General features: G+C 52.0%; 7 protein-coding genes across 7 annotated transcripts; 4 read left to right on the plus strand and 3 right to left on the minus strand.

Moving 5' to 3' along the window:
* Positions 1–7: 7 nt before the first annotated feature.
* K489DRAFT_378128 (spc98 like protein) lies at positions 8–3,267 on the plus strand. The gene has a single exon (XM_033604330.1). The coding sequence runs from the start codon at positions 176–178 to the stop codon at positions 3,014–3,016; it is 2,841 nt and encodes a 946-aa protein (XP_033462633.1). The 5' UTR covers positions 8–175; the 3' UTR covers positions 3,017–3,267.
* On the minus strand, positions 3,241–4,795 carry K489DRAFT_408230 (uncharacterized protein; the record flags this gene model as incomplete). The annotated part of the gene is made up of 2 exons (XM_033607460.1): positions 3,241–4,435; positions 4,491–4,795. The coding sequence occupies 2 exons, from the start codon at positions 4,793–4,795 to the stop codon at positions 3,241–3,243; spliced, it is 1,500 nt and encodes a 499-aa protein (XP_033462634.1).
* Positions 4,796–5,129: 334 nt separating this feature from the next.
* On the plus strand, positions 5,130–6,200 carry K489DRAFT_378130 (proteasome core particle subunit alpha 1). Its single transcript, XM_033604331.1, has 5 exons — positions 5,130–5,177; positions 5,243–5,305; positions 5,365–5,459; positions 5,526–5,738; positions 5,810–6,200. Exons 1-5 carry the CDS (start codon positions 5,171–5,173, stop codon positions 6,194–6,196), a joined length of 765 nt encoding a protein of 254 aa, XP_033462635.1. The 5' UTR covers positions 5,130–5,170; the 3' UTR covers positions 6,197–6,200.
* A 1,498-nt stretch (positions 6,201–7,698) lies between these two features.
* Positions 7,699–8,422, plus strand: K489DRAFT_408232 (uncharacterized protein; the record flags this gene model as incomplete). Its single annotated transcript, XM_033607461.1, has 4 exons — positions 7,699–7,711; positions 7,776–8,004; positions 8,072–8,231; positions 8,294–8,422. 4 exons carry the CDS (start codon positions 7,699–7,701, stop codon positions 8,420–8,422), a joined length of 531 nt encoding a protein of 176 aa, XP_033462636.1.
* Positions 8,423–9,232: 810 nt separating this feature from the next.
* Positions 9,233–12,080, minus strand: K489DRAFT_378132 (uncharacterized protein). Its single transcript, XM_033604332.1, has 4 exons — positions 11,620–12,080; positions 11,343–11,561; positions 9,673–11,285; positions 9,233–9,608 (listed from the first exon to the last, which is right to left on the minus strand). Exons 1-4 carry the CDS (start codon positions 11,653–11,655, stop codon positions 9,548–9,550), a joined length of 1,929 nt encoding a protein of 642 aa, XP_033462637.1. The 5' UTR covers positions 11,656–12,080; the 3' UTR covers positions 9,233–9,547.
* A 178-nt stretch (positions 12,081–12,258) lies between these two features.
* Positions 12,259–13,354, plus strand: K489DRAFT_162734 (uncharacterized protein). Its single transcript, XM_033599310.1, has 4 exons — positions 12,259–12,459; positions 12,510–12,731; positions 12,798–12,991; positions 13,086–13,354. The coding sequence occupies exons 1-4, from the start codon at positions 12,453–12,455 to the stop codon at positions 13,215–13,217; spliced, it is 555 nt and encodes a 184-aa protein (XP_033462638.1). The 5' UTR covers positions 12,259–12,452; the 3' UTR covers positions 13,218–13,354.
* On the minus strand, positions 13,086–14,623 carry K489DRAFT_378133 (GroES-like protein). The gene is made up of 3 exons (XM_033604333.1): positions 14,444–14,623; positions 14,110–14,392; positions 13,086–14,057 (listed from the first exon to the last, which is right to left on the minus strand). Exons 1-3 carry the CDS (start codon positions 14,587–14,589, stop codon positions 13,491–13,493), a joined length of 996 nt encoding a protein of 331 aa, XP_033462639.1. The 5' UTR covers positions 14,590–14,623; the 3' UTR covers positions 13,086–13,490.
* Positions 14,624–14,720: the final 97 nt, after the last annotated feature.

The following is a 14,720-nucleotide window of genomic DNA, read 5'->3' on the forward strand; positions in this document are numbered from 1 at the left end:
GTGTAACGATCTCCACAACCCCACCACGAACTTTGTAGGTGCCACTTTCACGAAACGCGTCGGACCGCACAATCAACGCGTATACACAAGCGCAACTTTACAGTGCACATCACCATTCGGCCCAACATCACAAAATGCAGTGACCCGTCGAGCCAAAAGATGCGAAAGCCACATAATGTCGACGAGCAAATCCGAGCGCATCGAGAATGCGCTTCAATCCTTGTTGGAGCGCCTCGTTCCTGGCCAACAACCTGAAGAAGATGAAGATGTTGCTGATCAACGCTGGGACGATGCGAGCGCTCTAGCGACGGCAATACTCAGGCGTGGTGGGAGCGAAGCCGCACCTGCAGAGGATGTCAACCATGCCGCCGAACTGATCCGACGCAAACTGCTGCGCGACAATTCTGGACCCGAGAAGGCGGCCGCCTTCAGCAATCTATACTCCCGCTTGCTTGCTCAGCCGATTTTGACCAAGAGATGGGCCATTCTATACTTTCTGCTCAAGATGGGTGAGGATGGCGAGGAGCGCCATACTACAGCCGCAGCTGCGAGTCGCTCGATACCCGCATCCAGTGCTTCAAGGGCTTTGCCAGCGCATAGTGAACAAGAGCTAGGGAGGTCGCAAACAGCTGGGCGGCCAAGTCAAAATGACCAGGCGCAATACGAAGGGCGAAATCCAGTGTTCGACACTGCTTTCTCGCGGAACGGATTACCCAGGGTTCAAAACGGTCAAGCGCGTGAAAGTCCCATGCCTACCACGCCGCGCGAGCGCGAGAGACCAATGCCGCCACGAACGAGAGGGCAGGAAAAAGAGCCGGCGACCCCGGAGCCGGTGGTCAAGAAACCAGTCGATGGACCGACAGAGCTTGCGCTGCTTCGCGATCTGCCGTTCACCTTACAAGGCCTCTCGTCAACCCATTTGCTGTTCGCGCAGAAGCAATCTCTCAAACTCCCTTCGACCATACCAGTGCCTCTCGTGTCCTTGCTTCATACACTAGCCGAGCCATCGTTGCTGTATCAGTCGCTCTCGGAATTTGTGGAATCTTCCGAGGGCGGTCTAGTGGGACAGAGTCTTCGCGCAGCAATTGCCATTGAGCTGCGTTCTTATCTCAGCCTCGTGGCTACTTTGGAAGGTCAAATTCGGCGAGCGCTGACCCAAATCGAGGAGAATCCGTCGACAAACCTAAATCAGGCGGGTGTGACGCTCAAGCGATGCGTCGTCTGGACGCGAGAGGCTACTCTTGGTCTTCGCTTGATGAGTGCTATCGTTGTGTCGGCCGAAGGAAAGAAGGGCGGCGAACTCATCAGCCTCATTCACAATTTCGCTTCATCACATGGTGATCCTTTCGTCCACACTTTCGCCGAAAGGTTGCTCACGCAAATCACAAGACCGTTTTATAACATGCTTCGTGCTTGGGTGTATGATGGCGAGCTCGAAGACCCCTACCTGGAATTCTTCGTGTCAGAGAATCCGGATCATGAAGATAGCGGCGCCACGAGCGTGTGGGAACATAAATATCTTCTGCAGGAGAACATGATTCCATCCATCATGACTGCCGATTTTGCCAACAAGGTCTTCCTGATCGGCAAAAGTTTGAACTTCATCCGATACGGATGCGCCGATAGTGTTTGGGTGGAGAATTACAGCAAATCGACCTCACGTGAGCTAAAGTATGGTGATAATGCCACTCTCTCACTAAGCATAGACGAAGCATACAAAACCGTTATGGAGCGCTTGATCAGCCTGATGGAAACAAAGTTCGCGCTGTTTTCACATTTGCAGGCCCTGAAGAAATATCTGTTGCTTGGTCAAGGAGACTTTATTGCGTTGCTCATGGAGTCGCTCTCGTCCAACCTCGACCGACCGGCCAACAGCCAATATCGTCACACCCTGACTGCGCAGCTCGAGCATGCTATCCGCAACTCCAACGCACAGTTTGATAGTCCCGATGTCCTCCGGCGCCTCGACGCTCGTATGCTCGAGCTCAGCCATGGCGAAATCGGTTGGGACGTGTTTACCCTGGAGTATAGGATTGATTCGCCGCTCGATGTTATTGTCACGCCTTGGGCAAGCAAGCAGTACCTCAAAGTCTTCAACTTCTTGTGGCGCGTGAAGCGTGTCGAATTCGCCTTGTCGACGACGTGGCGCCGGGTCCAAACTGGAGCCAGGGGCGTCATCAGCGCTGTAGAAGACAAACTAGGAGCGGACTGGAAGTCGGCCCGGGGAGGCGTGGCCGAAATGATCCACTTCATCAACCAATTGCAATATTACATTCTGTTCGAAGTCATTGAGGCTGGATGGGAGGGTCTGCAAAAGGCCATGCGGAAGCCAGATGCCACTCTAGACACTCTGATTTCCGCCCACACGACTTATCTACGCTCCATTACCCGCAAAGGCCTCCTCGGCGGCGGCGTTTCCGGCGCCGTGGATTTCACGGCCCAACTCCACGAACTCCTCAAATTGATGCTCGCATACCGCGACGCAGTGGACAGTCTCTACAGCTTCTCCGTCGCAGAGTACTCCCGACGGCAGGAACTCGCCGCCAAAATCGAAACGCGCACCCGCGCCGGTCGCTGGGGCATCACCGAAGCCGACGAGCTCGACTCCGCCGCCGCGTCACCACTGTTCACATCTACTGCGCCAGGCAACAAATCCCGCACGCGCAATAAACACGACAGCGACGACCTCTCCAGCACGCGCCCTCTCCTCCCACTTCACACCGGCGGCAGCGGCATCGAGGGCGAACGCGGCATGCTGGAGCAACTCCGCCAGCGGCTCAAGACACTAGAGACGGACTTCCGGGCGCGCGTCAATGTGTTGTTGGGGGATCTGGCGTATCAACCCGATGTCGACATGCGGTTTTTGGCCGTGGTCATGAATTTCAATGATGTGTATGCGCCGGTTAAGCGCAGGCGTCAGCATAAACCCGCGACGAGTGCGGCGTCGGTGGCGGCGACGGGCTCGGTGGCGGGATCGGTCAGGGGGACGCAGCGGGCTGATTCGATTAAGGCGTGATGAACGGAGGCTTTGTGATGTCTCATGACGAGGGATGATTTTATTTTTTGGGGGAAGATGAGGAAGGTCCAGAAAGGCGTTCATGTGAGTTTTGGCGTTTAAAGCAGGTCAAGTTTCTTATGGAATTGGGGACTTTGATTTCGTTGGGTTGTTTTTACATCATTTTATCTACTCAAAACAATTAGACGGTATCCTGGACGGTGCGCTCATGCTGCAATGCTGCTTCACGACGACTCATCACCGCTCTCCTCGCTTGTACTTGCGCTGCTTGTGCTTGTTTCATCGTCATTGTCGCTCGCGCTGCTCTCGTCGCTGGTACTTTCGCCGTCGCTCTCAGACTCGCTAGAGCTTGACGAGGGTGCAGACTTGCCATTGGCGTTCTTCTTGTCGAAGACACGCTTCAGAAGAGCAGCTCCGAATATTGGCTCCGGCTTCGTCTTCTTGACTTTCTTCTTTGATGGAGCCTCTGTCGCCTCGTCAGCTGAATCGTCGCTTTCACTCTCACTGCTGCTGCTACTACTGCTGCTGCTGCTTGACTCGTCGTCCGAGACATGGGTTCGGGCTTTTCGCTTTCGCTTGTTTTGGACTTGCTCCTCCTCAGCGGGCTCGTCAGGTGTTCCGTCGGCAGCAGGCTCAGCACAGATTGCGCTGATGAGTTTCGGATCGAGCTCAAGGTTCAATGCCTCAAACAAAATCTTCTCTGCACGTTCTGCTCGTATCCGGGCATTGTGCTCTTCCAACAGTTGGTTCTCTTCGTATTCGCTGTTCTTTCCTCCGCGAGCCTCGTGTTGCTCTTGAGCGCGCTGCAAAGCGGCCTGATAAGCTTGTTTGCGCGCACCGAGTGACTCCATAGATAGCTTTAGCGGTTCACCAGAGTGGGCGTTGTGGAATTCCTGCAGGATCTCATCTGCTTGCTTCGCTAGAAGTATTCGTGATCCAAGGCTTTTCAACCCTGAGACATAGTTGGCCAGGGCGGCAGTGTAGGCATCGGGAATGCGGTATATATTAAAGATGTTCTTGAGTAATTGCTTTTGCTGTATTGATTGGAACTTCCAATTGCTTCGATCGTGATGGTACAGCTGGAGGTATTGCAGGTACGGAGGGATCTTCTGATCATCTGATGACTTGGCAGGCTCTGATTTCGAGGTTTGTGCTGCCGGATCTTTGTGGGGCTGGTCATTGGATTTCGACTTCTTCTTCTTGGTCTTGGTCTCGTCCTTGGGCGACTTTGAAGGTGATTCGGGTTTTACTTCTGTCGATTCCTCAACGACAACCTCCTGCGTTAATGACCTTGGATGGCCTGGAGGAAGGTATGAGCGGAAAATTCGAGATGCCGAGAATCCGTCTTCCTGCTTCGTTTCAGGTGTGAAAGAGACGGATTTCCGTTTTCCAGAGAATATTTGTTTTCCCTTGGGGGTGCTAGATAGCAAGTCAGTAATAATTCGATTAATGTCGACGACGCAGGGAAACATACTCGGTTTCTCGGTTTGCGGCTGCGTTGGTTATGTCGTCAGCACCTGAGATTCCAAGGCCGATCTTCGAAGAAGCTTGATTGCTTTCATTATCACGTGCTGACTCAGAACGTCGACGCTTGGCTGGTGTGTCAGGTCCAGATGTGTCGGCCGATCTTTTCTTCGCGTTGCGAGGAGAATGACTATCTGCAGACATGTCTACACCCAATTTGACACTATGTGAAAGTTTCGCTGCCTTAGATGTGGGCTCGTGACGATCTAGTTGTGTTGCAATGCTATTCGGATTGGCTACGGCAGCGATACTCATTTTCGTCCTTGACTGCGACCGTAGAGCTGCGGGAGGAGAAGTTGTCCAGCAGCCGGTTTCACATTGAAAATGTACATATCTTTGTTCAAGATATTTTTTTGGTGTTTCCAGCAGTGAATATGTGCTGCACCTTGACCGCTACAGCCTAGCGTCATTCCGGGCGGCGGCCCGAGCTTTCGTCGTAGATTCAGGCAACGCGTGCGTCGTGTGCAGCTCATCGTCACCAGTACTAGCAGCTGTTCAAAAGCAGCTTGCGACAATCCCGATTCATTCTCAACATATCATTGAGAGAGTTCCACAGGCAGGAATCACTCAGATACGATATTCCAAGAATCACCCCCGCCGCAGACCTTTTAGTCGAGGCACGAAGCCATCATGTCGGGTGAGCCAGACTGGAGGGGCATTATGTGCTCTTTGGGCCTGAACTAATGTCCATTTCTTCCGTAGGCAGCGCTGGATATGACCGTCACATCACCATCTTCTCCGATACAGGGCGATTGTATCAAGTTGGTGGGTACAACTCTCCAGACTCACATCCGACCGTGACTGACCGTGGCCACTCCACATAGAGTATGCCTTCAAGGCAATCACCGCCGCAAATATCACATCCGTAGGCGTCCGGGGAAAGAGCTGTGCTGTGGTGATCTCTCAAAAGAAGGTTCCGGTACGTCACACGACATGGTCAACTAGGAAGCATGAAGTGTCGAGCTGACTAGAGTTGCTCCTCCAGGACAAGCTCATTGATCCCTCCTCGGTATCATATGTCTACAGACTCTCACCGTCCGTAGGCTGCGTCATGACAGGCTCAATAGCAGATGCACGGGCATCTGTCAATCGTGCGAGGGGAGAAGCTGCAGAGTTCCGATACAAGTATGGATATGAGATGCCATGTGATGTTCTTGCCAAGCGTCTGGCCAACATCTCGCAGGTATACACTCAGCGGGTAAGTAACATAACGAACGAGGATTGGACAGGATCGAAATTGCAGAGACCAGATACTAATCCTCCCAACAGGCGTACATGCGGCCACTGGGAGTTGCAACCACGTTGATCTCAGTAGACTCAGAGTTCGGACCTCAGCTGTACAAATGCGATCCAGCTGGATACTACGTGGGATACAAGGCCACAGCTTCGGGACCAAAGGCGCAGGAAGCGCTAAATTTCTTGGAGAAGAAGTTGAAGAACAAGGATAACGCGGAAGGCAGCTGGGAGGAAGTAGTGGAGCTGGGCATCACCACCCTCAGCACCGTGCTCAGCGTTGATTTTAAGAAAGGCGAATTGGAGATTGGAATTGTCGGTGGACCACGTGTGGACGGTCAAGAAGGTACTGACACAAGCTTCCGGTCCCTGACCGAGGAAGAGATTGACGAACGGCTGCAGTCCATTGCGGACAAGGATTAAAATGTGCATAGGAGACGACCATGCAAATGGTGAAGCCTTCCATGACTCGTAACGCCATGTATGTAACCCGCTGGGGATGCCCTGTATGCTGTATGCTGTAAACAAACGACTACGACGACCGATTGGGACAGGTAAATTGCTATTTGTGGTGAGATTCACGATACGCCATGTACTCGAGTTGGAACTTTTGCACCTCTTCCAGGATACCGTGACCGAATGTGTGCTCCACTGGAATCATGATGGCGTCAGTGGACGAGGAGACGGTCCGATGCGGGTCATAAATGTATACCGACATATCCAATTAGGTTCGTCCATGTCTATGGTATCCCCATGGGCCCATAGGGCGAAGCTTCACACTGCACAGAGGTATGGCTGTGCCCGCCAAGTCAACTGCCACTGCATGAAGAGATCGGCGTACTCCGAGTTCAAAGTTCAGCTAGCGGCGCCACTCGCATATCATTCTCAGCTGCAGCTCTCCTGCGAAGCGTGAGAACAACATCAGACGACCGCCAGCTTTTTGCGTCTCTTCCTACTCTTCTAGCGTCCTTTTCCTCCTGGACTACCAACGACCTCTTGCGCGACCATCGTGTGAAAGGTCCCCGATCCTGTCCATCTCATTTTCGTCATCGACACGTGCGCGACGACACTGGCATGGTTTCCCACGTCACTAGTGCGAGGAAGCGGGACGCTACCTTATTATCTCACGTGTTTTCATTGACAAACCTCATCATTGTGTACTTGCGATTGATTACCCGAGCACATACACTGCCCTACCATCGCTGCTGCGCTCCGGGTTCGCGAGACCACGGCAGCCACATCCATGGCCATGCCGCACGTTAGCACTTCCTTGTCATAGCTGGTTCGACTTGCGAGATCTCGCAGGCCAATGGGGCTCTGCCTCCACCACAACATCATCTCCCTACAGCAAGCCTCTGTAGCGGGCATACATGTCCAGCCGACCGTCCACTCTCAAAAAAGACACAATGGCTGACTGAGACACCCCTAATTGCTTGTTTCAATTTGCTGTCGACGTGAATCCACCTAGGGTCCCACACTATCGTGACGTCTGTGCCTGTGGAAACTCCACTCGACAGCCACATACGATGCCGACGGGATGCTACCAGGCACAGGCATCTGCTATTCCAAGCCCATCTTGTGCTCAGCAGTCACAGCATGCGATTCACCGCGCCTGCCACAGATCGCGGACGCATAGTCTATCCCACATGGCATGAATCCTACAGCCACTGGTCTTGTTGTCTGCGAGTTTCCACACAAACCGTGGGATTGAACATCAATGTCATATTGTATCGAAGCGTGTATATATTCGGCATTGTCGCCACCACCATAGGACATGCCAGAGCATCAATCGCCACAGCTTCATCGCTTCGTTACCAATCGTCGTTCATCTTTCTGTTAGCTTCGTTTTCGCATTGCAATAGTGTTGATCACTTGCAGTCACTAATTACTACTTTCGGACGCACACTCCCCCTAAAAGGATCACAATGGCCGACGGACGTGAGTCTTCCAACTCTCTTGCATTGTCCCCTTTGAGTATCATGCTGACATAGCCGCTCAACAGTCAACAATGTTCGCGCAATGCGTGTTGGTGAGATCATGAACGACTACAAGATCACAATGAATGCGATCGCATCTATCCGTACCAATCCCACACCTCAAGAGTACAACGAAGAAGGATATGTGGCCTTGCGCAGCTGTTGTTCTGCGGCTCAAGATTTGTTGGCCAGACCGTTTGTTAGCACGACTGGGCCTACGAATGATCCCGACCACATCAAAGCAAACTTGGGAAGGTCAGCCATAACCACTTCGTTCACTTATCGATATGTAACGCTCAGGATGTTAACACATAATCGATAGGATCATTTTGGACGCATCTACCAGGCGCTTTAAAGCGAAGAAGTTATACTACCAGGCGCAGGTCGCTCTGAGGTATATCGCGGCACGCGGCACTATTGGGGGAGTGCCACCGGCGCAGCAAGCAGCCATGATCGAACAGCTTAGAATGAACATGCGAAGAGTGAGTGGTGGTCTCGAATAATCCGTCGAATCAAATCCTACGGCGCTGACTATCATGTGCAGGAAATGGCCACTGTGACCGACGCACAGGTCTTTGCCTCCATTCGACAGGCCGACGTCAACGACGGCAAGTGGTTGTCCGAGGACCCTCCATTATCCATCATTCAACACGTCATCCAGAGCGGAATCTGAAGCAATGCAAATCGCCGGGCGCTTGCAGTGTCATAACTAACAAGCGCAGAGCGCTGTCTTTCGACTTTCGATTCGATTGTCGGTCCTGGTGACCGACCACCACTTTTCCAGTACTACACTTTGGGCGCTGCAGGACAGCCGCCGAAATTCCTCTACGATGGTTCGAACATCTTCTGCTTCTTTGTATAATCTTGTTCACTTACATTATGCGTTACGTTGCACATTTGGCGATTTCGTGTAAATATCGATTTGGCGCATGGATTGATGAAGGTCTTGGGAAAATACATGGCAGTGGCATTACGGAGAAGTTGGAAAGCATTTTCAATCAATAGTCCCAAATGTACCAAGTTCATGTCTGCGAAACGAAGATGTTGTAAAGTTTCGTCTAGCGTTATCCTCACAGGATGGCTGTACACAGGGCATTAAGATCTGTAGCAAAATGATGTATCATCACAGAATACATCTCAGCTGTGCGTAGTCAGTGGAGCAGGCATATCGACTGATCGAATCGAGACGATTGTCCGACGAGGATCACAAGAGTGTCAGGCAAGGAGCTGGAGTGTGACGGACTTGCTTCCGCCGCCCAGGTCGCGTGTATACAAGCCTTTCCAAGTAATTTAACCCAAAGAAGTTAGGGCCTCGGCTCGCTGCCGTCCATGACTGTCACGTGATAAATATTTCCTGCCTTTGTACCCTGCCTCAGATGTCGACGGTTGTGCCTGAGGTCTCAATTGTGGTAGGTGTTGCATGATGCGCCATTGCAAGTGTGGCCTACAGAACGGAGTGTTCACCTTGAAGTAAGCCCTGGAGGTCAAAGATAGATGCTGTACACTGTAATTAATGTCGTAACCCGTACCCTCATAAGTCACGTGCGAGTACCGTTGACGTCGTGACCAAGCCCAGTCACGTCACACGCCAAAGCTATACCTGATCAAGACTAAGTGGGACCAGACGAAGATCACTGATAAGGGGCAACAAGTGTTCCAATCTGGTGGCCGGAGGACCTCAGTTGAATTGTATTCGATGGACTATATCAAAAAGCGAGCGTACGCTGGCTGGGACTACCGTGGATTGAGGTGAACGGTCCGCGAGCCGGGAGACGCAGAGTATAGGTCAATCTCTTCCTCAAATGTCATCTTCGAGGAACTTGTACGCGAACTTGAAATCTGCCTTTCTTCGGTTCATCCTGCAATCATAAGTCAGCATGTAATGATGGGGCAGGGGCATCGCGGGGTGGTATTGAGGCTTACCATGTGCTCTCGTAATCGAAAAATCGATATGTACCTTGCTCGAATTCCTCGGTGATATTCTTAGGTTCTTCGTGCCGTTGGAACCACGTTTGATACTGCTTGTGGAAACGCCAGCTCTGGCTTTTCAGTGCCTTGGCGGCAAGATATTGCTGATATGTTCCTTGCCGATAGTAGAAAGCGTAGAAAAGGCTGTCGGTATCGATTCGACTGTACAATCTCGGATCGTCGAAGATTGGCAATGGTTCCTGCGGGTAGTGCGCCGGAGTATATGCATACGGATTTTGAGGCTGGTAGTGATTCGGCTTCTCCGCGTCGAGCGGTGTCGGGCAGGTCAATCGCGATGCATTCAGCATGCCCAAATCGAAGGGCTGATCTGACTTTGCTCGTTGTTTCGTCTCCTCAAACGACTCCAGCAGATCACTAAGAGAAGAGGGCAGATGATATATGCTTTCCTCTTCCTCCTCGTGTGATGGATCCCCTTGTGACAAAGCAATTCCGGCAATGCCCGAATCAGGCGACGGAGGTTGTAGCCCCTTTGTTGAACTTGACTCCTGAGGTTGCGCAGCTGTTGTTGATGCGGTCGCCGTCAACGTGGACTTGGCAGGTTGCGATGCCGGTGGTGTCGGTTCTGATGGTTCCACAGGTTTGGGCTCTTCCCTTGGTGCAGGTGTCGCTCGTTTCGCCGCTGGTTCCGAATGCCTTGTCTGTTGCGCCTCAGCCGCTGGCGAAGGCGCCGGAATGACTGGCTGTGCAGCCGTGATCGCAGGCGATGCTGTGTCCAGTGATTTGCCGCTCCCAGGTGGTGGAGGCAATGGAGAAATTCCCACACCACTCTTGTCGCTGGCAGCCGCAGCGGCTGCTGCAGATGCGTATTTCAAAGGCTGTCCCGTCGGTATTGTTGGTAATGGCGCAGGCTTCATCGTCTCAGATTGCTTGCCATTGACATTGCCGGGCAAGCTGGCGTGTAAGGTCGAAAGAGCAGGCAGAGGCGACTTGAGCTGCACACTAGGCCGCCTACCAGTGGTGGGCGCCTCTGTTGCCACTTGCTTGCCTTTTGGCCCACTCGTAATATTCGTTCGCGGGTTGTCGTCAGGTGGATCGTCATGTATACTTTGCGCGTCCTGACTTGAGCCTTTGTCGTTGTCGTTGTTGACGCCGAACATGTCCTCTTCCTCTTCCAGATTCAGGTCGTCATACAGAGAATCGTCCTCTACAAAATCGGCTTCGGAATTGTTTTCAACGTAATATTTGATGCCGTCTTCAATGTCCTTCACCTGATCCACCTCAACGCTGCCGTTCTCCAGCGATCGAAGCAAGACCTCCAGTTTGGTCATGTGCCACTTGTGTTGATCTGCCGACTTTTCTAGGTCTGTTAATCGCTCGCCCTTAGCGGTATCTTTCTTGCCTCTCTTGAGCCCAGCCTGCAGTGTCTCTGTCTCAGCCTCGTTGCTCTCCAGTTGCCTTCCGATCTCATCCACCATGTCAGAAATGAACTGGCACATTTCCATTTTCTCCTTTTCCTTCGGATCCAGTTTGGCGGCTGCTGATAATCCCTCCTTGGAAAAGGCCTTGGTCTTCATTTCTTTTTCCACAGCTTTGAACATCTCCATGCGCTATCATTACCGTCAGTCACTCCCCAAGGTCGCCCCTGTAGAAACAATCATACGCACCGTCTCGATCAGTTTCCGCTGGTCTAATAGAGGCTTCTTGTCTTTGATGTCATTCTGACTTGCCCAACCCTTGATCTTGTCTCTTGAGCGCTGCAGCTTTTTGATCTCCTTCTTGAGGGAGTCCTCCAATTTCTCCTTCTGGGAAGCATTGCTGGCTTGTACGAGCTTCTCGTAGAGACCGTCAAATATGCCGACTCCTTCTGCGACTCGTTTGAATTCCTATCTCGCGATATCAGTCCCAAATTCACACCAGCTTTTGCACAGGGCCCCATCACACCTTGTCGATCTCTTGTTGTAGTTTTCGCGCCGCCATTGTGCTGATATGTGGAGCGCTGTGACGCTCGTTGCTCGGCTTCTGCTATGATGCGGAGGTGCCGGACGTGAATGCGCGGCGAGCGAGAGGGCCGCCAGGTTGGATATGCACGGGAATCGGGTCCGCGGTGTGGTGCGCAAATGCGATAATGTGCTGGAGCTCATAGAGCGATAGATGATGTCGACGTGAGGTGGCCTGAGAGGAGAGATCTCCCTGTTCTGTATTCACAGGTCACGGTTCGGCAGAGGCTGAGCGCCAAGCTTTCGAATCGCGAAGCGCTGGATGGTACGTGATCGTGTACCAGATCGACTAAAGATTGACGCAGCAAGCCGCGGATGACGAGTGAAACATGTGTAGCGGAAATTCCGCCACTGTAGATGCCGACGGAAGTGATTGTTAAACTACTAATAAATGATGAAAGGACATTTCACGACGCAGTTGTTCTATATGCGAGAGTATTATATGGAATCGTTGTCAGTCGTTCAGTTGCGCCTGCGGCAAACTGGCGTCCATCTGCAGGTGCACGGCGCGGAACGTTGAAGACCCAGTGACGCTGACGAATCATATATTGATTTTCGGCCCAAAATGACGGCCCGTGATCCACTCCACGCGATCGGTCTTGTTAAATGCCCAGGTGTGCACCACTTTGCTTGCAATCACCACCCAGAAAACCTATATAGCGAGACGGGCTACTCATTGGCTGCTTTCAGAAGCGGAATTGCGCGTTTCCAGGATCCTCGCAGTGCTTCCCTCGTGAGGTCATCAGTCCGCCGCGATCGATCGACGACTATTGCAATATGAAGAGTTAGTTGCGTCCGCAATGTCTACACAGGTCTGTCGTTAATGGTGAGTAGCGATACTGCAACGCGTAAAGTCAGCCTCCGTGTCGGTGGACGGTCAGCTGGTATCGACTATCAAGCAAGGCATACTAGTATTTGCTGCAATAGCCAAAGATGATACCGTGAAAGAAGCCGAATCGATGGCCGCTAAAGTACTTAAGGTCAAGCTATGGAACGACGATGAAGGAGGCAAGTGGAAGCGAAATGTGCAAGAGATTGAGGGCGAGGTTCTATGCGGTGAGCTTGTCCCGCGGCAATTGTCAGCAACGACCGCGGTGCAGATGCTGATACCATCTTTGACAGTCTCACAATTCACCTTACTCGCTTCAACTAAGAAGGGTAACAAGCCCAGCTTTCACGAGTCTGCGACGCCTGACAAGGGTAAAGAGCTCTACGATGCCTTCGTTGGCCAGGTTCGAAAGCTTTATCAAGAGGATCGTGTCAAAGACGGTGTCTTCCAAGCAATGATGGACGTCAGTCTGGTCAATGATGGGCCGGTAGGTATTGATTATCGTTGCATAGATGAAGCGGTAAATGCCGTCCTAATGGCATGATCCAATCCCGTCAGGTACAGGCTAACAACTAACTCAGGTCACTATCGAGATTGAGACCAAGCCTGTTGTCATGAAGAATCCGACTACTATGCAAGAGTTTCAAGACGGAGATGTATTGAAGACGCATGCTCACCAAACATTTGAGTATCCTGAGTCTCTTCTTAAATGAGCGCAGCCAACCCAGTACCCTTCTAGCAACACATTCGAATTGGATAGATCGCCGTGGAATTCATCAGACGGCTGGAATATCATGCGATGCACCATTACAGCATGACAAGAATGGAAGCGAATATATGCCGATTTTATCGTCAAAGAAATCATCAATCGACAGTCAATGCTCATCATTACATTACTTCGCCCCTCATGCTCAGCCCGCTTCGTTGCCTCAAAGTCATCAAAGAATATATGCAGTAGGTATGGCTAGTCAGACCGCTCAACGCGATTACTCCGGGATGAAAACTCCGCGGTAGTGGACGTCGCCGTCATTCAGCTTGTCCATCGCCCTGTTGATGCTCTCCTCATTCATGGGGAACTTCTCAATCACTGGCTTGATACCATGGAACGCTGCGAACTCCAGCATGCGGCGTTGGATGAATCGAGGCGCGACGACAGATCCTTGGATGCGCAGACCTTTTAGGAGGAGCGGCATGTACGGGATAGAGAAGTTGCCTTCTGAAACCGAAAGCGGGTGAATTGTTGCCCCCGGGGCCATGGCAGGGATCAGCTTTTCCCAGTCCGGCTGAGCCGATGTTGTGACGAGGAGACGGTTCAAAGGCCGTGAGGCTTTCACCTCCTTTACGTCCTTCATGGCGATGAATTCGTTGGCACCGAGCTTTGTTGCTTCTTCCTTCTTGCTGTCAGACCCTGATAGGGCGACGACGTGGCATCCCATTTTCGCAGCAAATTGAATGGCAAGATGGCCGAGACCTCCGACCCCCATGACGCCGACTGCCTCGGTCGGTTGTGTATCATAGGCGTGAAGCGCGTTGAACACAGTGCAACCACCACACTAAAATTCATGTCAGCTTGTCAACGATGCAAATGATCAATTCGTCTCGTACCATCAGCGGCGCAGCGTCTTCATCGCTAAGGTTGTCGGGAATAGGGAATAGGAATGCTTCGCGCCATACGGCATGGGAGGCAAATGAGCCTTGATCAAGATCTGCCGAAGCGTACATTGCCCGCTCAGGGCAGTATGTCTCCGCGCCCTTCAAACAATGTTCGCAGTGACCACATGAGTCGTGCTCGTAACCCCAGCCAACACGATCGCCCTTCTTCATATATGTGACATGAGGTCCGACTTCCTCAACAACACCAACGCCCTCGTGACCAAGAGCCATATCTCTGCTGAACATTAGCGGAGCCCATTACCTCAAACATTCGCTCGTGACGTACTGCTCGCGATAATGAAGATCAGTTCCACACAGGCCAGAGGCGGTCACTTTGAGGAAGACCTCGTCACCTTTCAGATCAGGTTTTGAGGTCTCGCTCTTCGTGACCTTGCCGTCCTTTCTACCCTTGTAGACTGTAAATGTCGGCATTGTAGTGGTTGGACTGATTGCGAAATTTGAGCGTGCGGTGGTAAGGATGGTAAAACGGTGGTATGTTCGATCAAGAGAGATCGATAGAATGGATTCAATCTCTTACGGAATGTCTACATATATGGGCAAGG

Source organism: Dissoconium aciculare (assembly GCF_010015565.1).
Source record: "Dissoconium aciculare CBS 342.82 unplaced genomic scaffold K489scaffold_3, whole genome shotgun sequence".
In the NCBI taxonomy this organism is placed as follows: Eukaryota; Fungi; Ascomycota; class Dothideomycetes; order Mycosphaerellales; family Dissoconiaceae; genus Dissoconium; species Dissoconium aciculare.